Source organism: Prorops nasuta, unplaced genomic scaffold (genome assembly GCF_024137725.1).
Source record: "Prorops nasuta isolate Cenicafe-Biocafe unplaced genomic scaffold, Cenicafe_Pnas_1.2 PNAS00030, whole genome shotgun sequence".
Classification (NCBI taxonomy): domain Eukaryota; kingdom Metazoa; phylum Arthropoda; class Insecta; order Hymenoptera; family Bethylidae; genus Prorops; species Prorops nasuta.
The window spans coordinates 924,555-952,344 of NW_027116827.1; the positions used below are offsets into that span (position 1 = coordinate 924,555).

General features: G+C 42.3%; 1 protein-coding gene across 1 annotated transcript in view; it reads left to right on the forward strand.

Moving 5' to 3' along the window:
* Window positions 1-6,803: 6,803 nt before the first annotated feature.
* Window positions 6,804-27,790, forward strand: part of ths (thisbe) — a 100,888-nt gene continuing 79,901 nt past the window's right edge. The window contains exon 1 of the mRNA XM_066742522.1: window positions 6,804-7,308. Within this exon, the coding sequence (XP_066598619.1) occupies window positions 7,295-7,308 (14 nt within the window). The 5' untranslated portion in view covers window positions 6,804-7,294. The remainder of the gene's footprint in view (window positions 7,309-27,790) is intronic.

The following is a 27,790-nucleotide window of genomic DNA, read 5'->3' on the forward strand; positions in this document are numbered from 1 at the left end:
AATGTAGCATTTTCACCATTACCCTTCATTTCCACGTGACAAGTTTTCATTTCCTCACGGAAATATTCGATAAATTCTCTTCTCATACTTTCGGAAAATGCACGATGAAGCTTCGAGTGCAGCCAACGGTACGAAACGATCGTCTAATGAAAAATTATTTTATTATTTCTATAAGTAAGACACTTTCTGGATATCGTGACCAGATCTATACTGTATCTATATATTTATATACTATTTGACCCTTAACGTTATGACTTATAAGTGCGCTTATATCTATACACAAGTTAAAAATTTGGCCCTCGTATAGAAGGAGGTATGAGGGAAAGGTTATTAGATTTGGAAAAGTGGGAAATCGGAAGGATGACGCTCGGTCGGATTGATCACGCGCATCTTTGTGTTTTTCCAGGGCGCGACGCCACCAGAGACGCGATCGGGAAATGGATTTTCGCGTGGTGACTCGCAGACTGGCGTCCACTGCGTGGGTGGTTTGGAGTCCGCCACCCGACGCCCACGACGTCGACGTCGCGCCGGACGTTCGTTCGGGGCTGCGAAAATGTCAGCCGGGCCACAGTTACGAGGACGCCCACGCACCCAAAACTGGGACAAAGTCGATTCATTCATCCACTGATTCATAAGAGTGGGCGTACGACACCCCTTTTCTCTTTTCCTTGCCAATCTCAGACTTTTTTCTACCCTAGCAAATCCTCATCTTAATTGAACGATCGGATTCATGGGAGATCCTCCACCGAATATATAACCTTCCTACATAGACCACTGACTCTCTTTCTCTAAAAAAAAACAAAAACCCTCTTCTGTGCTGTACAATCCGACCTCTCGAAACTAAGTAAGATTGGAAGCCATATATTATTAATTAATAATATTGGCATGAAATATCGAAGGATTAGTTTTCTCTCCTTTTAGATTTTTTTTACACTTGGAAAAAAGTGAAATGGAACAAATTGGATTGGTTCATTCACTGATTCTTGAAGAGTGGGGGTATATGAGAACAGAGGGAGTGAGAGAGAGAGAGAGAGAGAGAGAGAGAACCCTTTTTATGCAGCACTGGAGAACGGAACGAGCAAGCGCCGCGAAATCCCATTGCCCACGTGGCTGCTCGGGGCGCCAACCAAAGCTTCCGTATGAGCAAGGGAGAAAAAGAGAGAAACTGAACTTCCGAGTCTTCCTTCCAAGTGCATATAGCCTTCCATTCGCGCTTCGACCGTGTTCTAATAAATAGTTGTGCTCGCGTGTCCTCGCTGATATTAATTAAAAGTGCGAAAATTAACCGAGGCTACATGCTTGTCGAAGAACCAACCGCGAAGAGTACGAATCTTTCATTAATCAAAGTCGAATCATTATACTTGTAACGTCAAAAGTACGACGAAACTTGACCCATTATGTTCTTGCTATTGTACTATGTATATCTATGTACTGTTCAATGTACGAGTGAAATATGATTTATCGAGAAATGCTGCTTTTTCATAGTGCGCTTTTAGAATCACTCAAAGCAACGAGCAAGCTTTTGTGGTAGTTTCATTACGCATGTGGTTCTTCTCGTTTTCGCGGAGTGGAATGCAAAATTGGAATAGTACTTACACATCGGACGGAATTGGAGTATCAAGAGACTTTCAGTTTCCCCATGACGAAGCAGCCTACCAAATACGACACGACGCCCGTCGGATAGTTACGAGGAAATCTGTGGAGCTACCGTAAGTCGAATAATTCAAGCTTCATCGAGAATATAATATTTTAAATATTTTACGAGATATGCGAAAATATATAAAATGACGCAACTCTCAGCTACTTTTAAAATATTAAAAATGATGCAACATTGAACTCTCATTCTTTTCCCGAAACAAATATCAAAGATTTTGGGTAGTTCATAGAATCAGGCAAATAATAGACAAAATTAGTCCTTATGTTGTTTTTATCACATTATTGAACGAGAAGTTGCAAGCTCGCAAGCTGCTTTCAACCTATAAGAAGCACTGAATTCTATCACTTACCACCTTGCATAATCTACATACATATATCGACCTTGTAACAGTCCTCTTACTCGTCGAGAAATGCGCAAACGGAAGTCGTCGAAGCTTTCATTGCCGTTTCATTATTATCGAATCGTTCGAATAACAGCTTAATTACAATGTATTTGTTGTTGTGATTATAAAAGCTTGTTTACTGTATATATTTTTAAGTATTAGTGGATATGAGATGAAAAAATACAGAATAAGAAAAAAGTGACGTAAAAAGATAGTGGTGATTTAGGTTATACGACTATTTTTGGTATGCCAAACGTGTCCCAGCGGATATCCTATAGGCGACTAAACACAATGCACCGTCTGTCGGTCCTGGCTTTGCGCCATTGTCGATAACCTTTTGCATTGTCGAGCCGATGATGGGAATACGGCGATAGGAATACATACCGTCTGGGTGGTTTTTCGATATCGTCGGCAGCCATTGAACGTTTCTTTCGTTCCTTGAAAACCCTCAACTACTTCCAGAAAACCGCCACTAAACCTGAAGGTTAAAGGTTAAACGGAGAATCGTCCGCCAATTGAAAAAGGAAAAGTCTGCAACGTGTAAGAAATATATCTTTGGATACCACCGACGTTGAAATTTTTCCATTTAAAATGGCCAAAGCGTTCGCACGCGATATCAACCAAATTGTCTAAAAATTTTTGAAATTTTGATGCAATAAAATACACGCTTCCGATGCGCCATTTTGGAGAACTGTCAACGAGTCCTGCTCCCCTCAATGTTTATATCACACGTACGTAGCACGATAATAAATAGATCTATAAGATTGTTTTGTAGTTCATGGGCAAAAATCAATATTATCACTTGACAAATAAAGCTCGCACATAAATATATGTGGTGCTTCACCTTGTCAGATAGTCTATAGTATTTATTGTAATGGATTATAATATACGAGATGTGACTTATATTCCGTAGATATTCTCGAGCTTTAAGCGCGGAGCTACGAGGAAAGTGTTGAAGGTCGAAGGTCAAACCGAAAAGATGAAAGGACGCGAGTAAGTACGTGGAAGCTGCGCCAGTAAATAACTCGAATGTGCGGACTTTGACGAACGACTTGCGAATTTGCTCGAGTTATTAAAACAGCGCAACGATGATAATAATAGCCAAGGGTCATAATTCAAGAAGTTTTCACGCAAATCCCAATGCAAAGGGAATCCCCTTAAATAAATATCGAGATGGCGCCGATGGGGTCTTCAAGCTCCTGCGCATCAGCTGGATTATTCTAAATACACTGCAACGGTACCACGTGCAAACATTCCAACAGCACTTATTCGTCCTACCCCGTTTGCTACTGCACTGACCGGCCTGCTTCTCATTCTTACGATAAACCCAATGACTCGTAAATGTTTTTCTTACGCGGTCGCAATAGACAAATAGAAAAATTGCAATTTCACGACCAATTTTGATCTTTATCGATTGAAACGCCACTGCTGCACCTGCGTCACCGATAAATCGTGACGTCAAACGCGTAATTTTACGTCGTACAGTCAACAGGACGAAGAAGAAATTTATTCTTTAATTGTGCACGATGCCCAACCAATGTAACCGCCTGCGTATATTAAAGAATTTCCCGAGGGCTAAGAATTATTTTCAATGTGAAATTGTTGGCATGTATAAGTTTTTGCGGGAGCAATGGAAACGGGTTAATGTGATTGTTTTTCAATTTGTATAACGGGTTATATTGAGAAAAAGAGTATGAACCGAGGTCAGTGGAACGATCGAAATATAGAAACGCGAAAAGGCTTTCGAGTCGTAAAGCTTGGTAAAGAAGGCAGGTCGGCAGCTAGAAATTTGCATTACGGACTCGCCGTCAAAGAAACTCGATTGAGTTGTCAGTGATATACACGTGAATTATACGTCTCGCTCGAAAAAGCCCTGTTCTCTAGCAACACGAGCAATCAATGTACATTTTAACGACTGGATCCTCCAAACGCTCGACTAGGAATCATCCATAGCCAGGTTTCCCCGTATACTCATAAACTGACTAAGCATATATAGGAGGCCCCTATAACTCTGAGTTAGTGTATCTCTCTAACGAACCCAGGTGAGAGACCATGAAACGTTTTTATTTCAATCCCTTCTCATCGGCCTCGTTTGTTACAACTTCGTTTATTTCTTTACGACACGAGCCTATATTCAACACGTACACGCTATTCTGCACTCAACTACTAGTTAGAAAGCATGCCTTCCGGTATGCACTATTATAATTTATTCTATCGAACGAAGCGAGAGTCTACTGAATTCACTGCATTCCACAGAGATTGTTATTATAATTTTTCGAAAATCTCTTCAAATAAGAATGTGCATCTTAAGAGATTAATTAATCTATCTCTCGAGAGTTTAAAATTTTGTTTCCGTCAGGTGAATCTTCGAATCTTGACCCTCCATATCATGAATTGAATTTGGCAGGAGTCCAACCAGAGTCAAAGATACGGTGTAACACTCGAATTTAAAATGAGTTTTCTGAGGTCAAATCAATGATGGTAATAAATACTTATAGGAATTCAAACATAATATAGCAAAAATAATTAAATATTGATTTTCTTAATTTATAACTGCAGTATAAATAATTGCAGGCTAATAAATCAATTTTCAATTTAAGTATGTTGTATGCATAATTATAATTAATTAGTTTAACTCCTAATACCATATTTGTCAAGGAATTGGAATTAAACGGAAGATTGATTTTTTCGTAATGAGGGAGAAAGCTTCGTTGGAGGTAACGCAGGAACGACCAAGTCGTAGGCTGCAGAGAGTGACGCCTCGATAGGAAAGAAGTTGAGGACAGGCTGCGTGAGATATATACGCGTAATGTAGCGCGATAACACGAGTTTCTCTCGAAGTAATTGTTTACGCGTGCCAAGTGAGTTATTTGGCACGTGGCCATATACGCGGAGAAAAGGGGCCGACGGCACCCACGTGGTCCGCGGGTATTTCTGCCTGTCTCTTTCTACTCTTCCTACGACCTTCCCTTTACCGCTCTTCTTACATGTATGACTTGCGTGATCTCCTAACAAAGACGATCGCATTTGAAATTAAACTCAACCCTCTAAACTATAATTACTTACGCTATTTATTTTCTCCACTTAATTTAAAATTTATTGCAGCCCTATGTCAGAATAAAATATACCGTTTAAGTATCGCTGCTCCTCCATCGTAATTGTTTATATTCCCTATATATAAATATACCTAATATATACTGTACACCGAATTTCTTATTAATGATAGTTGAGAGAGAATTTGATATTGAGCATATTTCTTACTTCGCAATTGGTCCCTTTCATCTTTAGCAAGATGTTCCTCATTATTTCTTGCTCCTTTCGGTTAGTCATAAAAAATCTCGAAAGCCATTAATGTGCCAGAAGAAATAAAACTTACAATGTAAAACCGCCAGTTATGAATGTCTCCGGAATAAATCCTGAAGACAATCTGGCACGAGCTGCCAGTGGTCGTCGACCGGTAAGTGCGCCACAGTAATATTGCTTCTTGTTGAATGGCATATCTGTCGTTTCATATTTTATTTCCGGCGATACTACCATAACTATACTTTAAGACTATTATGTGTACCTACTACTGATAACTATAGCGTACTAAAGTCGATCGATTTGAACGGGCAATGGCTAATTCATGCTTTGCGCTTGCTTTTCTTTCATACGGACATCCACAGAGAACAGCTCTTTCGCGATAAGAAAAATTATGGATGAACGATACTCAACGATACGCCATAGTATATATACATATACCTATATCCTACATACACATGGATAAATACGGAAACAATGTTCCGTGGCATATGACACGATATCATTGAAATGCCATCGACTTTTCATTCCTTTCTACTTATCGAATACTTCAGCATTATCTATATATTCAGTTTTTCTAACAAATTCAAGCGATAATCGCGAGGAGGACCGCTGGAATAGGTAAAAGTGTGACGAAAGGGTAAAAATTGTAAAGAGCGCGATTTCTGTTTCTGCCGAAGGTGAAGAAAAAGGGGAGATGAAGTTTCTAGTCTCATCGCTAAGATGGAACAAGAGTATAATAGAGTATATATAGGGTATATACACGAGAGAGAGAGAGAGAGAGAGAGAGAGAGAGAGAGAGAGAGAGAGAGAGGTGTGTCGATCGTATTCTGGTGGAGTCTGTCGGCTAGCCGTCGTCTGGTCGGTAGTACTGGGTGGGGTGGGTGATGGTGGGTTGCGGGTTGAGAGATGGAGTTGCCTGATCCGTTGGTGGGGGTAGAAAATAAGGGTAGTTCGCGAGGAAGCCGAGGGAGGTTGGGAAAGAAGAGCGAGAGAGAGGGAGCGAGAGAGGGGAGGTTCGTCAGTTTCCGGGTTGTTCCGGAGTGAGTGAGGGCGAATCGGTGGCGCGCGTCAGGGGTGGGGGAGTCGCGAGCCACGACACAACGAGGCGTCGCGACGTCAGTAGAGCGCCGCGCTATCGACCACCGCGACGGGACACCCTCGTCGTCCTCGCCAAATTCGTCGTTGCCATCGTCACACTTGTTTTTCTTCTCATCGTCGTCGAGGATAACGAGTCGAGTCGAGTCGAGTCGTACCGAGCCGAGCCGAGCGTCTTCCAACCTGTGCGAAATCTTCTTCTTTTGCCATACCTACATATATATATATATATATATATATATATATATATATATACATGCATCGATCGTCGATCCATCGTCGATCGATCCCCTGCCTCGAACAGTGTCGATCTCTCTCCTACGTTCGGACTAATAATCTCTCGGGTGAGGAGAATCATCGCTCGACGAGTACGGAACGAGGCCCGACAGAGATGGGATCGGTCCTCTAAGGGGAGGAAGGCTTTTGCGAGCAGCGTGCAAGTACGCGAAGCGATCGAATATTGTCGAATGTTCGCGAAGATCTAGACGGTACCGGAAGAGAACAGGGCCGAAGTTGCTGATGCTGCGGTTAAAGTTTCTTCGATGAAACTGTCGGGTTATAAAGTATAAGGGGAGAGGTCTGTCGTGTGCACACGAACCGGCCGGCGACGACAGCATCAGCCCGGCGGCGCCACGAGGTATACGGAGCTGATAGCTACGTGTCTCCGATCTCGCGTGTGCGCATCTCTGCCCCCTTTGCACGCGGCCTACGTGAGTGCGTGACAGCGGTGAACGTGAACGTGAACGTGATCCTGAGTGTGTTAATGATCGAGCTTTTCGACACGTCTAAGTACTTGGAGAACCAGCCACCACCGTGGTAGACCCAATGACTGTCCATCCAGGGACCACGGGACACACATGTTCGTTATAAGGTCAGTCAACCTCTGCTACTACATTTATCTCTTCTTCATTTAGAGTTCTTTGAAACGACGAAGCAGTCGATTAATGATAGTATCGTTTATTCCATACGTTTTCCCCTACCAACTGTCCTAGTGGTGTTATGCAATACTAGGATTTTCTTCTTCTGCACGAAACCAACACTTGGGAATTTCATACGAGTATTGTTAAATTTCAATCAATATATTGTTTTTGTGGATGAGTAGAGTCTTTGTTGCGAACGGAAGTCGTACTGTTGTTTCGCGCGCAGCACTATGTGTATTAGAGGGGTAATAAATACATGGGGGTGCAAAGCAGGGTCATTTGGTCGACAAGTTGAGACTACTTAATACTGGAGTCTCAAATAAAGCAAAATTAAAGAGATTGCTCGTTTCGTTAGTGCGTCGTATAGCGATGGAACCAAGTCTTTACTCTGTATATCTTCCAACAAATGCTTCTTTGCTTTTCAGTCAACGAGCCATTGTAAACTTTCAGAGCACTCCGAGACGAGTAGTTTCGGCGTGATGCAAAGAAAATTATTTTTATGGACGCAGCAACGCGATAAGCATTCTGCAATGGTGCACTTTGGCAAAGCTACTTTTGGTTCTCTTGGTGAAATTGCAATTTGGCATAATTGCCCTAAAATAACAAAGCTCTTTTCTGCGTTTATTTGCAATTTTGACCGAGCGACCTCTTCACCCGCATTCGAATCAATTAAATCCAGTGTTAATTGTTATTTACCTAAATAGCATCTGAGAATTGTGGAAAATCACCATTCTAATCGGACAAAAGTGGTGATGGAAGTATTGCAAATAATTCAAGCGAGTGAAAGAAAGGGGAGAAAAGAGGGAGGGTGCAGGATTACATATATTTGAGATTGAAAGAGCTTAATTGAGCTGTCTAATGCGAAGATGAGGTGTACTCGTAGACGTGGTGTCCGCAAAGCACAATGGAAGCTCATGAAATCGTAGAAAGTGTCAAGTGTGATCGGATCCCTCTGGTGGTGGATCCTTGTGTAGTTATATGGGCATCGTATAGCTGCAGTGGCGTGCTATGGTGGTATAATATCCTGGGGTTTGGCGCGTGTATACGAGAGAGCTTGGTGATGGCACTTAGCATGGCTCGTGAAGCCTCGTCAAAAGCGAGACCCTCCGCGATATTTTCGAGTCAACGATGCTCTCTGCTTACCCCTCATTCCGTTGTCCCCATTCGCACAAAGGACCATACATCGGCCGCGAGATTGCGAAGAACGCATCTACCAAAGGAAGCTGCGATCCTCGCCGCACGTCATCGCCCCATTTCGCATCAATCTGCTTCCGTTCCGTTTCGCGTTCCTTTTCTCTCCTTTTTTTCCTGCTTCGATCCTTTCACCAGATACCCTCTCCTATATATCTATATATATACGTAAATATACAAACCGCAGATAGTCTTCTCGAATCTCTATTGTCCCTTTTTATATCGACTCGCATTTTCACCGTGCGTACACTTATATATTCTAAAATACATCAATCGCGTAACTTGATTCGGTCGCATCTTTCGCGATTTTGCCCATTGCTGATACGGCAATGAACCATCTGTGAAAATTGAGTCAGGTTGAGAAGAGGCCATTAGTGAAATTAGGCGAGATACTTTGTCCGATTAAAAGTTCGATCCAAATCAAAAGGATTTCAAAGCTGCCAAACTTGAATGGTTGCCAGTGCTTCCGGTTTCTAGGTTAGCGAACCCGAAGCGCAGCTATATACGTGGCGTCGTAGGCGTATATTACAGCATTCGGTCTAGTTCGGCGAGTCGAAGGAGGGGAGGAAACGATGGAAAGATGGAAAAGAAAGAGTGGGTGGGAGAAAAGGGTAAAGGATAAAGCTTTCATTACGTTGAATTCGGAATCTGCGAGAAGCTGTGAGAGGGTGGGCTGGGGGAGGAAGAGGGCAAGGGGGGGGGGGGGAGGGAGATGTTGGCCAGGATCCAATCGCGATGCCACGATTACCTACCAGCTCATGTTTTTTCCTTCCTCCCCCCCCCCCCATCACTCCATATCTATTTTGTTTCTCATCCATGCACGAATCTCGAAAGGATAGGCAAAAGTGTGTCGCGAAATGCCGCAGGCAGCAACCAGAAGTGGTTGAGCCTTGGCTTGGTCACCCTGAAGCTTCGAGTGACACCAGGTTCGTGGTTCGTGCTGCTACAAACGGCCCACTTCTCGCTATACTTGCAACCACCTAGCCTTTCTTACTCTTATACTCTCACCTCTCTCTCTCTCTCTCTCTCTCTCTCTCTCTCGTTCTAAGATCCACACTCACTTCACTCCACTTCACTTCATTCTCAACCTTCCAATGCTACTCTCAGCGGTTTGCAAGCCACCTTCATAGTTCCGTGTCAAGGAAAACTATTAATTGCGCTATAAAATTACCGCGCTGAATCAACTCATTTTCATTTCAATTAATTCACGCGACTCGTAAATAATTAAATTACCGATATTACGTGTTAATAGAGCATACAATAAGTTAACGCCCAGTTTCACGGTTCTGGATTTGCTTTGTAAATTGAATTTTGAAGGAACGATGAGATGCGTGGAGGTGAGAAAGTTTCTCGATGGATTTAACGCTCGTACGATTTGGCGATTGGTATAGAGGGAGACAGGTTGCATGCAGGTTGCGAGGAGGTATTGTCCCCGTTGCCCGGACTTTTAGTTCGCGCCGTAAATACTGGCACGATAATCGCCGTGAATAACACGACGCCGCTCGTCTAAAGAGCTTTGCCGAAATGTTGCTCTGCGCGGGATCGCAAACCACTACAACTCGCATTTTTATGGAGATTGACATTTATGCGCGCGTCTTTTAGTTCGTTATTTATCCAAACGTACTTCTCGTACCGAACTTTAATATATCGACTTGCCGAGATTTATCCTCACCTGACAAATTCGTGTATGCGATTATGTAAGGAGCCTCCTTACCAACCAACCCAATAACAGCTCAGTGAGAATGTGTAATGGCGTCTATGTATATGTATACGAAAACATTCCATAAAGGAAGATGAAATTTATTGATGGATAGTGCCGATGGTGTGCATATGCCATTCTCCCTTCAATGTCGTTACGCTGCTGTGACCGAGGAGGCTTAGCACCAAATGCATTTCTTTTTTTCTCTCAAATCAACCCCTCCCCCACTTTTTCCATCAATATGGCATATATCGTTCGTGTCCTAAAAGAAAATAATTTTCAACTGAATTTTCTCGACGCTTATAATTTTCTGTCTGTTTTGGCAAAGCTTAAATTTCAAGAATGACGCGCAGAACTTCTCTTTCATGGACTTTCCTGCCATAAAAGAATCGCGCCTTATTGATTTTTACTACACTCGGTCGCTCGGTTGGTCATAAAAATCAACAAGGAATGTAATGCAGCAACTTTGCTATTTGTGCGTGCAATCAGTGGTAGTGATGTCAACAAGTTTAATTCTTCCGAGCCCGCGTCGTTCGCTTTTTGCTTTTGCCAATTGCGCACAGTACTTATTGCACATCTCAAGGTTTTCATTCAATTTCATCAAAGTGCACGACAATATCTGCAAAGTTATTATATATACAATTATCGAATTTCCAAAATATTTACTCGATATTTCTAATACGTTCCTTGATTGTTTCGCCAGTCGCTCAGTGTGTTCTTAAAGCATTGTTTCCCTCTTCGTTATAGCGTGGATGTTGCGCTGGGCACGCGAAAAGCGGCTTATTGATTTCTTACAAGAGCGAAGCGGTGACTCGTAAAAATCGTCGAATGATGTAAAGCGGGTGTGCATTGCGTTCCAACGTTTATATGTACACGTACATACGGAGTATTTGGGATCGAGACGGTGTGGTATAAGCTCCTCGGGTTTAAAGTAGTGGTAGAACCTGAAGAGAGAGAGAGGAAAGCGGGATCGGGTTGAAAAGTTTGAAATAGAGAAGGAGAGGAGGTGGGAGGGGGGGGGGGGGGTAGAGAGGAGACATAAACCGTGGTATTACGAATCTGGCGACGGCGGTGCTGAAACTTTCAACGTGGACGTGATTCATTGGAACGTCGATGGACCGAAAACAAATTCGTGCAATGATTAATCCGGGAAACGCGAAATTCCACGATGGTTCGTCCCAAATCGGCGATACTTTCGACGATAACCCACTGCACTTTTTTCGGAGGCAAAAATATGGCTTCCACGTCATCTGGCAAATCGCAACTTCCAAAGTAGAATAAGCCGGGGCAACGTAGTTAATATCGGTGGAAAAATACAATGCGTTATCGATGTATCGTCGATAGTTTTGACCGAATAACACCAGCTTATGTTTATCCCCGGACACGGTTCCGCGACTCGGCTCCCAACACACGGATGATCGGTTTATCGATTTTTATTCTCGGGTCCTCCCCCCAAATTAATCGACGTATGGCACGTATGAAAAATTAGTCGATGCCTCGCATCTCGCGTGGCAAAAGCTCGCCGAATTTATAGTTCGCCGAGATCGGCGTAGCTTTATTATTGTCGAAATAGTTTTTATTTATCTCACACAATTATTATTGGCACGAAGCTTAGACCTGTATCCTCGTTCTTTCGTTCCCGTTAATTTCTCAGGGTGACCTTGAGATTCGGTAAAGAGAAAAATCTATCGAGGAATAAAAGTTTAACTGCAGCCTAAAAGACACCGCGTGGTATCACTTTCACCTTGGAAGTCCAGAGAAAGTATAAATTGCCCGTTGTAAATCAACGTAGAGGGGTTTGAAAAGACCGATTGTTTGGTTATTTTACATGCAGATGGACATTGGTGGATGTAGACAGGTGCCATTCGGGTGGAGCGCGCGTATTCGCACTATTTCGCCAAGCGACCGGATATTCCGCACTTTGGATCTCACAATAAAGTCGGTTTACTGCGACTCATTGAGACGACTATCGTCTTCCGATTGTTGATTCGTGCTTCACGTTGATCGTAAAACTGGCTTGCTCCTCCTCCTTCTTACCCTTTTTACAGATTCCGCGGATATAGCCTGGCGCTCGTTTAGTCCAACCGGTGCTCTGGAATCTAGTCGAGTTGCCCTGTTTTCATGGTGGCCCTGGGCCGATCTCTTAATAGAATGCTAGAGAGAGGGAGAGAGACTCTAAAATGTACAAATCGAAGCGTAATTTTTTGGCGCCGATCGCCGATGCAATCATACGAGGAATACGTAAACTAGTATAGGTGACAGTAAAAAGTGTCGCACGATAAAGAGAGAACTTGGATACTAAAATTTTAAATACAAAAGGGCCCGCGCGACCACATAAAAATGACCCAGCTAGCGGCGAGGCTGGCTATCTTTATTACATGTTATGAAACCGTAGAGAAGTTCAGGATTAATCAGAAATGCCGTAATGCCGCTATAAATCGAGTCGTTGCAAAAAGATTTCTCTATTACTCTTTCTGTCTTTCTCTCTCCCCACCCTCTGGCACTGTACAGCACTTTATGTGGATGCTTTCCTATTGTTGTACTATAACTCGAAGCTGACTTTTACGCGCGACTGTTGCAATCGAACGCGATCGCTCCCCATTGGGGAAATCCTTGCCTCGCGTCTTATACGGTTATTTCTGTTTAAAGAAAAATCTCTATATACTACATATACCAGTTGGTGAAAACTTGACCTCGTGTTTTGGGAAAACGTTTACATATTGATTTTTGTTTTACGAGAGAAAAAGTAGGAGGTTATTTTCGGGTATATATTGAATTTTCCTAGCAGTGCTTATTTTTAGATTAGAGGCATTTGGTGGCAGGTATAGGTTAGCAAGAGTATTTTGGCCTTAAAGGGACCGAGGCTGTATGTTGGTGGTAGTTGACTGTAACTGTTTGTACTATATATAGGCTTTGGTAGTCTTAGCACATATATATATATACATATATAGTCGTGCATGGGTAGGTAGAGTATAGCACGAGAGACGCCGGCAACGATCCAGCAACGTGACGAGCGGCGTGGCTACGGCCACCGGCGCGGCGCGCGGAGCGACGCGGTGCGGCGTCAACGTGGCGTTAGAAAGTTGGTCCGTTTCTGTTCAGTGTTTGTTCTAATGCCTTGGCGACTCGTCCATAGTTAACCAAACGGTCGGAAAGCTTCTCACGAGAGCGGCATGCACCTGCGTTCCTGCGTAGTCCGTTGTCAGCTGCTTTTGTTCTTTCACCTACTGCTCTCCTAGTGGCGTGCTAGGCTCTCGCCGTTGTTGTTGCCTTTACACTTACACACACACACACACAACCTCCACAGCTCTACGCTGCTACCTACCTGTTGTGCGTGTTGCTTATTCCTGACGGCGTGCCACCGCGCGACGCGACGCGACGCAGCTTTGCTTCGATCCACTCGTCCAACCAACACTGACTCACTTTAAAGGGATTAGGATAATTTTCGGCTTTTACTCTCAAAAGCCAAATAAACTCGCGTCATGCTCGAACGTGAGAAAATCGTTTGAAGATGTTGCGTTTCTTTGCCCGAGTAATATAACCATAAGTAAGCCATCCTCAAAGCTGTCTTATCTCTTCTTCTCATCCTTTATTATCTCTTTAACGCTCTCTAGCTATATATGAAACTCTAATAACGCGTTAGTCACACTCGCTAACGCAAATAGTCTGCATCGCCCTTTCATAGGCCGATTCTCAAGAACTATATAGAAGAGAAAACGTGTTTATCCTCATTTTGACATAGCTATCGCGCGTTCCTTGCCACACACGTAGTTTTAGCACTCGTAATCTTCTCAAATCAGGGAATTCCTTCCTTGTACTTGGGCCTTTTAAAAACCTACGTGTTTCTTATTATCTATAAGAGGCGAAACTTGGCGTTTCCTTATATACTTGAAAATGTTGGGAACGCTGAATCTCTTACAGACTTGTTCGAGAGCTTGAGGACTTTGTCGTGTTATGACTATCCGGCAAAATATACATTTCCGACTATAATCCAAGCGAACGAGTATCAAATTATATATTTTAAACATTTTACCTTTGTTTTGTTTCTTTCAAGATTGGGAAATTTGAATTATGGCGTGTTTTAAATAAGCGGTTAAAGGTATAGAAGCAACACAATTCAAAATTAGCACCATTCTCACAAATCCCACGGTTCCAGGTTTCAAAATGTTTGGATACTTTACTGGTTGTCCCTCAAGACCAATTTTCAGGGTTTCCTTTATTTTCTGTCATTCTTCAATGATGACTCATGCATATTTGAGTCGTGTGAAAAACTACGTTCTAGGTTTTCGCTGATTTTTCCGAGAGCAAAAAAATGATAGAAGAATGGAGAGAGAGAGAGAGAGAGAGAGAGAGAATTCGAAATGCTTTGATAACGATGTCGGTGGGTCGACACAATTTCCAAAGTGATGCGAAACTTTTGCTTTCGATTTTCGAACTTCTCGGGAGACGTGTTATAAATTTGACCCACGGGAAAACAACTGGCAGCACCGCTCGCTATGGACCCAAGTTCGTAAATGCATCTATGCACACGTATTTTATAGCCGGTACGTTCGGCCCTCGCTTTTCTGTCCCCTTTTCCCGTTTTTCCGCTTTCCCGTACACCACTCATGCTTTGCTGCGCGGACGCGGGATATTTTCGCAAGATAGATTCTTTTCCAAAATACTTAAAACTTTGACGATTTGTCGTTCGCTGCTATCAGTCGAATTCGATAAAGTGGGCCTTAAATATACTATATATACAGGGTGTTCAAAAATCCGAAATAATTTGAAGTTTTATTAAAAAACATTTTTCTCCCAAAAGTTCTAGACCTTTAATTAATCTAGCTATCAATTTCGTAAGCTTTACCTTATAAAATTTTTTTTGGAGGATATGTAAAGGTCACTTTGTTTTTTTCTCTGAATAGAATGGTATCTTTTTAATAACATATACTATTGCAGCTTATTTCAATCGTTTTTTAAAGCCATATATTAATATACTAGTCAATTCAGACCTATATAAGATATTCGGACTGAATTTGGACGGAAATGGCGTTAGCGGGAACTCTCTCCAGTCCAAATATCTCATAAACCGCTGTAATAAAGATTATACATTAGTATAGTTTTCTGAAAAGCTTTTCTGATAAGCTACAAGAATATGAAATGAAATATAAAGAGCTCCACTTAAAAAAATATCAATGATCTTGTAATATATATAAGAAACAGTACCCTTGAGTATATATACTGTTTTTACGCCTCTCTATGAGCGCTTTTCCAGAGGGGGTTTCAGATTATCCTGTAATATTTTTGTCCACCATTGATAGAAATAGTCATGCTTTAAGACGAACGTGCTTACTGAAGCACCCTATATGGCGCAAGATTTTTGACTTCGAGACAATCAGCGTCGAAGGAGCCCGTAAATCGTATTTAACGATTATAAACATGAATTTTTTATTTGCAACGAGATAAGGGAAATAAATGGTTTTGGCAGAAGGGGGAAGTTTCTTTCTAGTCGACATTTTTTTCGATTCGGAGAGATACGTGTAATTTCTAAAATTTATCCTTTACGGGGGAGAGTGGAATGCGATAGATAACACATGTGACTGTATATACATATATGGTGTATACATAGTATAGGTTGCGTCGTCTTATCGATTTAGTAAAAGAATGATGGGAGATGGTACAAGTAGAAGAGCAGAGACGAGGGAAGAGAAAAGAAGAAGGAATAAGGGCTTGCGGGATAGGGTGGAAAAAGTTACATACGACATATACGCGTAAAAGGGAAGGCGAATTGAGTGGAGAGGAGAGTGTAGGGGTGGCGCGTAAAGTGCAGAAAGGATAACGAGGCTTGGTATCGGAGACAGAAAACCGACAAGAAGGGAGAAATATAGAGAAACTTATAAATCGTGGAACGTGCATGGAGAAGAGTGGACAACTGGAAAAGAGAAAATGTGGAAATGCTTTGGGCACGGTCAGAGGCACGATGGAGAAGCGCAAGGAGTGGCGAGGAGGCGGGGAACGAGATGGACTCGCTGGAACTTAATCACATAAAATCCTTAAAGTTCGTCGCTACGACGCGATGCACTTTGATCGTAGAATTTATGTTCAGGGTGCAATGTACTGCCATTAAATCCCGTGCTCGCCGGTGCGTGCCGCGGAAAAATTCATCGCGTCGCGGAGACGCGGAGGCGGATCCCCATTGATCGCCCCCTCCCACCCCTTACCCGTGTCTTCACTTCCACCAGTGCACCGACTCTATCCGGCTACGTAAGAAAATATTATTCTTACCCTGAAAAAAGCACCGAGTTTCACCTCCGAGCTAAAAATCGCGATCTCCCATCCCTGCACAGCTTATTGTTGTTCTTTCCTCCTCTCTTGATTCTTCCTCCGACGATGCTTTTAAAACTGACTCGTCAAAGTCCCTCGGTGTCTGTCCGTAAAAGTGCCGTAATTAGGCCATCGATGCTCGTCAGCTGAAAAGCGAGAATTTTTTTCTCACCAGCTAGCCGAGTCCCTGTCAGACTCGACCTGATGTCTCTCTTCAGAAAATTTAGGCATGCCCACGGCGATTCGTCATGGCCGAGTCACTTTTCTCGCCATTATGCTACCCCTGTAAAACCTGGCCGAGTCAAAGAATGCACCGCTTAACCTTAATGATGCATTTTAACCCATCTTCAAATAGTCCTTCTTCCATTTTTTCTTGGATAATAAATTATCGTCTCTCTTAATGAGATTTTCATCTCGAGAAAAATTCAATTGAAATGGGATCGTGTGTCGTGTGATGTTTCAGATCGCAATTGGGATAGGTAGTTAGTACCTATATATAGGAAGACGATCGCAGAATCTTTAAGGACAGCCGCTAAAATCAGCAAAGGCAGAGAAAACACCTCAATAAATCAGCAGCGATGAGACTGCTAAGATTATTAGCAAAGCTTACGAGACATTACTCCAAGAACAGCGTAGAACGACACAAGCTGCTCCCATTTTAACCTGGGAGCATTATTCCTTTGTCTTACTTACAACCCTTTTTTCACCAACCTTTCTCTTTTTCTTCTTCATCCTTATTCCTATATGAAAATCTTAATCTCTCCCGCTTTCTGTCTCTTATTTGCTCTCTTTCTCCTAAAAATTTCTTACAACTCGTGGCCAGCAGGAGCTTAACCACCCGTGAAGCGTTACTATATCTCAAGAGTGATTCGCTTTGTTAAGATTATGCTCACTTTTATATTAATTCAACTGAAGGTATTAAACTTACGATTACCTTTCCTCATAAAACACGACGATTATTTCTACGCATACTGCTACATCTTTAATAGTTTCCTTATTCGTCATAACACACTATTACAAAGTTATATATATTTATATATATATATACACTCAATTTTAATTATACGAAAATGGAAAATCATGGAATAACTCGTGATTTGGCTTCACGTCGACACGGACGAAAAGAGTGCACTGTTAGGACAGAAATAAGGGTAAAGTACTAATACTTGATAAAGTTAAGGTAAACAGATAAATAATACAGAGCTAATAATAAAGTAATAAATATAGACGGTATAAAAAGCAGATAAATCATGTGTGGGGATAAACATCGTATAGCGGAGATGCTCGATCATCGAATGCAGCAGAGTCCATTATCAATTTGGTGGAGTCGTCGTCTTCGTTGTCGTAGTGGTTGGTGATCCGCAGCGAGTTCTCGAATTTCTCTTGATGGAGCCAAGAGCTGCCACGCCACGCTACGCCACGCTACGCCACGCTACGCCACGCCATGCCACGCCACGCAGTGCCACGTAACGCCACATTCCACGGATCGTTGCACTTGCTTCGCTGGTCGTCGTCGTCCTCGAACGGTGGTGGGCTTCGATCGAACCTTGTCGATGTGACTGTATACCTACGTCATATCGGAGATAGGCTGATGCACCACGGGAACCACGCGATCCTCGTAACATTCGTATGTGGCCAAAGCCAGCCAACCCGTAACGCTCTGCAAGCCACTTGTCGTCCTGCGTCGATGCACTGGTGATACCAACGATCGTCCGTCACTCCACTTCAATTGATCGATCCTTCTCTCATCGCCAACTTTCTCCCATTGTGCCACCTAATCTTTCTTCTCTCCCCTCTCTCGATCAACTCCTTATTTACTCTATTTTCCCTATCGTCACATCTCCTCCCTTCATCAAGTTTCGCTCCATTGCAACGTCAAAATCCTCCCTTTCTCATCTTCTACTCTATTATTTCACTATCTTTTTATTCTCTCTGCCTGCCTCCGCTGCCTCACTTTAATAATATAATCAAATGAGTTCAAACTATACCCAACAGAATCAATATGGTTTACATTAGTTCTTCTTATAATAATTGAGATTGTGGATAGAAATTATTTGTAGACGTAGGTCAAAGAGAACAAATGAATAAAATAGGCTTAAATAATTATTATGAAAATAAATATGACACGTGTTGTAGAAATTAAGGCACCGGAAATATAAACTGGTTGAATATTGAATTTTACTACTTTATTGCTTATCATGAAGAGTCCACCTTTAGTGGATTATATCACCCATCAAAAGCTTATTTGAGTCTCTCGCGTGCCTCGCATTCAAATATTCCAGCTATAATCGTATATCTAAAATACGCAGGTACGTACAGTAACTGAAAAATACGTGTAGTCACGAGGATTATCCGATTAAACTGCGAATTATATTGAAGGGATAAGGGACTGAAAATGGGTATATACTCCCCTGTGCAATTTCTTTTTCCGAATTATCAATTGGTGTATGTTTTCGTGTAATCGCGCATGATTATTGGATTTATCATGCAGGAAATAGAGGGAAGCGTAAGTATTATGGGATTTTTATGATAAGAGGTAAAGGGGTGTGAGGTTTTTACAGTTAAGAAGGGTTTTTAGGTCGAATCAGGGGTGCTCTGATAATCCTCACGACCGGTCCCTTCTGTTCAAACTATTTTCATAGGTCGAACGCTATATTGTGCAAAGGATTGTTAAAAGTCAAGTTATCTTCTGCTGATATGCCATGATATGCGAAACACAGATTCCAGTTAGATAGGCAGACAAAATTTTAGGCTCACGTTGTTAGAGTATTTGCGCTACATTATCAATCGACTAGACAGCCATTGAAAAATGTGAGAACCACTGCGACGTCGTTGACTTGTCGGGCGCCGGACGATAAAATTATCTGGGCGCCGCGAGATAGGTTTTACTGGGTAGACAAAATATTTGGAAATACTATCTGCATGCGAAAATATTAATTATAACGTAACGCTATAATCTTGAAATTGTTAATAAATCAATTAGCCATCGTTTACGTTTCAAATGCAGTATTTACAGTATAATTTTAATTGATAAAATGTATAGCATGTTACAAATTCGAAATTATCCATTACAGAAGATTTGATCAGATTTGATATGAAAAGTCTCGTATAAAATAATGAAGAAGTGGATGTGACATTAAGAGTGCCGTTGAACGAGAAAAATAAATTATTCACGTACGATTCAAAGGAATTAATTAGATCTGGATGAAAGCTTGGAAGAAGGAGACTGCGATTGGCAATGAGAATGAAAGCTTACAAGTGCCAATCAACGAGCTGGTGATTGGTAACCAGCTTGTCAGGGTCTGCTTCGATAATCTGATTGAGGCTGCTCGATGGCTAATGAGCAACGCCTGGACATTCCGTTCACACCTTTTTCAACCTTTATGCTTGTAATTATAAATACAACCAGTCGTCTCGAAATTTTTCCAACCAGCTTCTCGATCGTTCGATTTTTCCTCTTTTTTCGTCACATAAACTGTCACTGTAATCTCCTGTCCTTTGCATACATATACATGCATAGATATGTCTGGAGATGCGTCGGTACACAATCTGTAGAGGCATATCTCTTTTAAATTGAAGATTAGTGTTTTCTTTTGCACTCTCTCAATTAAAAAGTAACGCAGTCGCGGTAGGAGGGGATCGAATAAGTTATATGGTACAAAACTCTGCATTCGAAGTGGTGTCTCGTTTGAAGAGCGTGATTCTCGTGATTGAGGAAAAATGGAGGATGAAAGGAATTAAATGAAAGTAAAGAAAGGGAAGAAAGTTAAAGGCGCATATGCATCGGAGAATCGGCGCGTGGGCGTTGCTCGCAGCACTCGATCAGTGGTTCCCAGCGGTGATGAGCTGAGTTTGGTAAGCGAGGCGTCGAATATCAGCTTTGAAATTCCACAAAATATTCGGAAAGTGCGGAGGAGCGCGTGCTGGTGTGGATGTCACAACGCGAGAACACGTACACTAACCGTATAACGTGGGTACGAAATATTCAAATTAATATCAATAATCTTGCATCGCGCGGGTTTCGAAATTTTTTTTCGTGTACCGTTTTAAAGACATGGATAACTTTGGTAATATTTTCGTTGCCTCGTAACGTTTCTCAGGATCTTTTAGCCATTGACTTTCAACCAAATTAGTCCGTAGGAATTTTACGATTCGAATATACATACATATGGGGAATTCTACAAGATCTTTTCCTACTTTTCGTGCGTAAGTGAAATCTTTCGGAGCTTCCGAAAGTGTCGAATCTCGTTAGCAGTCTGACGCGAGTTTAATGAAAATTACAAAAAGGCGAAAAAGAGCATTAAAAATGCATCAGTTCTTTTGACGAACCTTTGAACTGGGCTTCGCCGTAAGAATTAGAGACGGTGTATAGTTGCAGGGGCTCTTTTGCATAATTTTATCGAATTACCCACAATGTTGTTACCCATTTCAAAGCCACGCGCCACTCTAGTATATATATATGCCTATATAGTGACCTTGCTTAGAACTTGGCGACAATTTAGTATCGCCTGCGCGCACACTCACACACGCTCGTCGCTTGCTTTCGCAACGAGGACGGGTTTCAGAGTGCCCGCGATATTCCAAATTACCCGAGAGCGTGTCTTAATTAAATTTCTCAGCAATTATCGGTAGTCGCTCTCAAAAGGATGTACAAACGAGCAAAATAGTCATTTACCTGGAGCGTATACGTTTATCAGATGCACCAAGGATGTTCGCTCTCTTGCCTGACATACCGATGCACGTCCTAATTAAAAATCACTTCGGCATCGATCGTTCGATCATAAACTGTACCTATATATATATATATGTGGAGAGAGAGAGAGAGAGAGAGAGGCAGAGAGCTTGAAGAATACAGTAGGGACTTAAAGGGAGATAAGTGCTAGAGGTTAACAACTGGTCTTGTCAAAGCATGGGAAATATTTATGTTGGTAAAATATCCAAGGTATTATATATACTATATAGGAATTCTCTACACACATACATATACACATAAAGAATAGGTTTGCCCGGAGTTAAAAGGGCAGGGCGATGCTCCCCCACGTCGAGCTAATTAATTGTCCAAATTGAGCGGAGGGATGGAATTAACGCCTCGGTCCCGTCGACGAGTCATGTAACGTCATCCTCGATCAGCGTTTCTCTCACCTACCGAAGATGTCTCGGGCCATTTGCTTCGCACCGAGCGCCGTGCGCGAACAAGCGAGCTAGCTGTATAGGCAGAGGCAGAGGCAGGGAGACGGCGAGCAAGGCGCAGGCAGCTCACCAGCACCGTGGATGGGTGCGAAGCAGGCAAGCGTGTTCGGGGAGTTCGCAATTTACACGAAGCGTAAAGAGACGTTAACGCAGTGGTCAACGAGGCGGATACGGACTGGATTTACGGCTGCCTTATTTACTTAGCCTTCCAGCGCGGAAGCTACGTCAACCACCGGTCCATGAAGGATTTACTGTTTTCTACCTTAATAAATATATATATCTATCCGTCTATATATTTCACAAGACTTCTCTCTCCAAAAATTTCCATCAATTTACAAATAGACTACCGTGAATTTAATCAATTATCGTAGCTCATCATTATCATCAATAACGTTTAATTAAATTCGCTGGATGTAATTACGATGAATAAAATTAAATCGGCATATCACGCAAAGCTAATCGAATCAATCCAGTATCGAACTCTATCGCACTCTATCATCTATTATATCTGTTGCAGTTAAATCAATTTTCTGCGACAAGCGAGTGCAGATAAAATATTGTTTATCGCTTTAATTTAATCTTCCATCTTGATTTTAATGATATAGAATAAACTACGAGAAATCCTTTGCCTTTTTAATTGGACAAGACGAATAATTATCTTAATTGTCGTCCAGGTCTTTTTCTATTAGAATATTGATCCGGAGGCCTATATATATATATATATATATAGTTCGCTAACGGCTTCGCTTAATACAAGACGGACCAGTAGGTTTTCGAGAGGGACACGTTTTGCTGTTATTTGCACCCACGGGATAAGCAGACGTTAACGGCGCTTAACGAGCCGAGCACTCAGCAGCTTTACTGCTGCGTTATTTACGCGTCGTTCTTTCACCGCTTAAGTGAATTAAGTAAAGCAGGAGCGAAACGAGCGAACAATTAAGTCGATGTGTCAATAACGTATTCGCTAGAGACCGATCGTAGAGGCCTTTGCCAAACCTCACTGCAGCCGCCATGCATTATATAAGCTACTAAACTTCAATAACGATCATGGATTTGCTTTATTGTACGACCAATCACCCTGAGCTTTACGCGCCATTTTCGTCATTCGATTATCACTCTCATCACCATTATCTCTCAATAATTTCCCCTCGCGCTTTCCAGGCGCACGGATGCCTACGAGTATATATCGATTGCATGAAAACTCGCTTGTTTGTCAATCCTCGGACATTTTACTACTCCATTAATTACCACTATTATTATGATTTATAACCGTTGTAGCGCATCGCTGCGATAAACGCAAAATCCATCGAATTTCTCCAAATTCATTTTGCGAAGGACGCTATTTTAATGAGATTTTCTTAAAGCTGGCAAAATAGATGAGGGAATTTCGTGCGAGAAGCGTTAATGGGCTCCGCTGTTGATCGTGCATAGATCCCTCAACAGAACCAATGATAATAACAATAACGCATCTTTATTAGCGGCTGCCGCAGTAACGTTTATTATAATAACAGTAACGTCGAATCTTTATTACTAGCTCGCGCGTGGTAATGGAATTAGCTTCCTCCCTGGTATGTAAATTCGCGATTATTCCAATAGGCTGATTTTGGTCTTCCCTCTTATTTTCTTTCTATTTCGGTTGCATTTGTTTTTTCTCGATTTTCAGCATTTTCTTCCCTATACGGGCTGGTCCCACGCTCATCGGTGTAGCTGTTTCGACTGTGCACGGTACTTTCGTGTTACGGGGTAATAACGGCCACGACGACATGGCACCTCTTTATTGCTACGCCAGGGTAATAGGTTCGGCCTGCTTCGCGCTTTTGCCAGTCGTTTTAATAAGTTTCGCTCGGCGAGTCTCGGAAGCATTTACACGCAAACGCAAGTGCTACCCGATGATGGCTATGCGAATGTATGCCCTGGCTATCATCGATTAATTATCGAGCTGATAGTATTGCCAGCTCGCTAGGTTAATAAGAAGCGCTAGACGAATTTGCACACGTATGAATTAGGTCACTGATTTATTTCCACGAAATAACAAGGATGCAGGAGTGTCGGTTCCAACGATTCTCTCCCTCTCGTTTTTTAGTTCACTACGTTCGCACATAGTACATAAATGGACCTCCAATGCTAAAAGAAGAATTTAAAATTTACGTCGAAAATAACCATAAAATTTCTCATACATTTGCATGAAAAGTTTGGAGCAGGGGGAAATATTTTTCAGAGTCGACTCGTACACGTTCATATAGGATAACCTAAAATTTAGGTTTATGAAGCGAACATTGAAACTGCGGTCCACAACTTGGATCATATCGAAAATGATTTTGTTTTTCAATATGACAAACTTCTCAATTGTCAAACGCAGCGTGCTTCTGGTGGATCTGAGTACCGTTTAAAACTCCCCTTCCATAAATTCAAATTTTCGCGAGTAAAGTCAAGAACGGAGAACGCGAGCTCTGGATCAATGCTGGCGATGCTGCTGGACGATTTGTAACAATTATGAGGCGATTTCTGAAGGCTGATGGTAGTCGGTATGCTGGCAATAACCCTACGTCATTCCGTACCCTGGACGTAGACGGCGATTTCGGAGGCCAATATGTTATACGAGAGAGAGAGAGAGAGAGAGAGAGAGAGAGAGAGAGGGGGAGGGAAAGAGACTGGCCTCTGAAATGTCCAGCATTGGTAATCGTGTTAGCGTGTAACAGTGTCACTACTCTGCTTGATTCTTCCCCCTTTATACCCTGCGAAGCTCGTCTCACCCTGCGATTTCTGTCACTTGGCAATTTACAATGCAAAATTGGAGAAAAAATATTTCTGTAAAACGATAATGATAAGGGATCATTAGAATCTTAATTCGTTTGGATTTCTCGCAAGATACACACAGCGGAGTGCATATTATACTCGTCGAGACACGAGATTACTTTGGCGATGAGAGAGTGCACAGCTCGCGAGTATAATGGCTTGAAACACGAAACGTATGCAAAGCCGAAATAATATGGTGGAGGAAGGGAGTGGGAGGGGGAGGGGGTTATCCAAGGGTCGGGAGCTCCCTCCCACGAAAGATCTCGCGTCCTCTTGGCATCGTACGTGCCGTGCCCTCTTACCCTCGTCATATTCATCGCGAGAGTGCCCACCTCCTGTCCGAGGGCTCTTCGTGCAGCTTGAAACTTAAGACAACGTAATGAGCTGCTCGTTTGCCCAAAAGGTCTCCGCTCGATCTGCCCTTCTGGGATTCGCCGCAACTTATTTCAAATCGCTGAAATGAAATTTCCCTTAAAACCCTGACGCCCGACCAAAGGCTAACCTTCCCCTTCATTCCTCGTATATAACAAATATTGCAAAAATTCTCTCGTCAATCCCTATTGCGGAATCCTTCATAAAAATCATCCGATAGCTATAACGCGCAAGGCTGCATTATTTGGAAATGCAAAAGGATCAGAAGTATAATTAGCCAATTCTTTTTCAGCCTCGGGAAATATTCTACTTTACCTTATCCCTTCCTTCTTCTTCTTCTTCTTCTCGTCCAATTAATTATAGAGATTCAGCTAGATTTCAATTAACGCAACTGCGAAGCGGGAGGGAAGAAAATAAATGAATTAGTTAATTGGTTTGGACGGGCCTTTTCAATCTAAAATGCAGATTTGTATTTGGAAGGAGGAAGGGCCAGTGTTCCTATAACGAGCATAGAGAAAGAGTTGTCGGCGGCGTCTAGTTGGTCGAGCAAAGCTGACGGGCGCTCATAAGCTGTGAAATTTAATTCGAAGACAGGAAAGAATCCCACGTCTGTCAGGCAATGGAATATGCGTGTACTGGCCCTTTGGCAAACTACGAATACCTCAGGGCTGTATCGTAGGCGGTCGCACGCGTGTCGGACGGGGGTAGCTTTCCAGCGAGCCTCTCCGTATACCTCCTCGACCAAATTTTGACAGCCACTTCTATAAAGCACTTCTGAAATTCAAAATTAAATTCCTTCTTTCCTTCAACGCTCCTCGCAACAATCTTACATGTATATATATATATATATATATATATATATATATATTTATATATATAGCTATACACACAAGAAAAACAATTATTTCGAGAAATATAATCGTTGAAATTAGACGATTCGCCAGTACAGCCCAGCTTAATTAAAGAGTGTTTCGGTATAGCCCGCGTCAGAGACGATCATAATTGATTGGCATTCGAAACCAATCAACATAGCTGCGGTCGATCCGTCGAATCGAGTCGGTGTTGACATTAAAAGGGCAGGATTTCACGAGGAATATTTCGTGTCATTATACAGTATCATGTCCCGATCGGCAGTTCGACGCCTTGCCTCGTTAGAGATTTCTAAGTAATAGCGCGCCGTTGAATCAAAGAAGGTCCAAGAAGTAGTCCAGCGCTCCGCGATAAGCCTACCAATAGATACAGGAATTTACAGGGCGCAAGTTTCACGAACCAAACGTCAGTAGTTGAGAGAAGAAGAAGAAGAGGGAGTGACGAAGAGAGAAAGGGGGACCCGTCATCGCACTTTGATTAATAGAGGGCGTCGCGAGATAACGAAATGTATAATATATATATACGGTCATCCTGGAGACACGATCCTGTTTCTTCTACTCGTTCCCGCTCGATAAACACGCTGTCTCTGGTAATTTTACATCGGGCCTCTTTCATCATTACTCTTCAACAATATCATCCTCCATCGACCGTTAAATACGATACAGACAATAATAAATTAATAATTAATAGCAGTGATGCGCCACACCGAACGATAAATCATATTGAAACTGATGAATTTATTTCTCTCTTATTATATCATTAATGAATAATAAAAACAAGTAATATTATTATACTTGTATAGCTGTACATATAGTGTTCAGGCGAATGAAGAAGAATTGTCGAATGGAGGAAAAGGTATAGAAATTGTTCGGTGATTGACTTTTTTGAGACATGGAAAAAGAGTGTGTATGTGTGTTAGAGAGATATAGGAGTATGAAGGAGGGGGGGGGGGGGGGGGAGTAACACATGCCAAGAGGATCGATCATGGCAAATATTTCAGGTATGCGCGTGACAACATTGATCATTCGTGGCAAATGCTCCATGTGGAGAATAGGTGGCAGAGCTTCTAGGAAGCTGCGGGTTTGCCTCAAATCCTCCAACCGGTCAGCTGCTGTATATGTATTGGTGCACCGCAAGGCAGATGTAAGCGAACATTATAACAAGCTGGCCGAGATGGCGCGCATTACTCTATAGCGGTCTGGCGTGTCAATAGAGCACCGATGGAAATCCAGCCAATGACCGAGCCGAATGCTCAACGTCTTCATCGTTCATTTAGACATTCCACGATGGTCCTCTGCTTCCTTCGACTCTGACCATACGTACTTTCGGCAATTGCTTTCTCGCTTATGTATATATATATATATGGTCTCATAAGAATACCATCCATATTGTGTTCCAAGCAAGCCTCGCTATATAGCATACATAATAGACAGAGACATATGAAGATGAAAGGAATACGAAACGCTAAATACGTCGAAGAAATTTAAAAATGCATTTCTTCCTCGGGACAAGATGTAGAGAGAAAGTGAAAATTCCTATTTGGAAGCGGTGCATCATATATATAGCACGTACCACCATTGTTTAGCTATTATAGAGCTGGGTTGCATCGATTGTATCGAGTATAGCTGCAGCAGAGTGAAATAAACTGAGCTATAGATGGTTTATAAAAAAGGCTAAAGGTTTATCCGGAGGATCTTGACCTCAGCTAATTCGCTGATAGGTAGCAGCTGGTCGAGCTGTCAGTACTCGTAGGTTCACGGAGGTAGAAGTATCGATCTCAATCGGTGCTTTGGCACTACATCAGCTTTATCGGGCATCTCGTTCGAAATTATAGGCCGCTGCCGAGGCACGGTGACTCGGGACAATGGCACCCATCTCACCTGGACAGACTTTGAAAATATTCCTCTCGCCTCTTCTTTCACTATAAGGATTGTATCTCCTCTTGTATCGAACCGGCTCGCTCCACTTAATTGGCCGGTGTTGACTTAATGCACGTATTTCAATACGCCGCA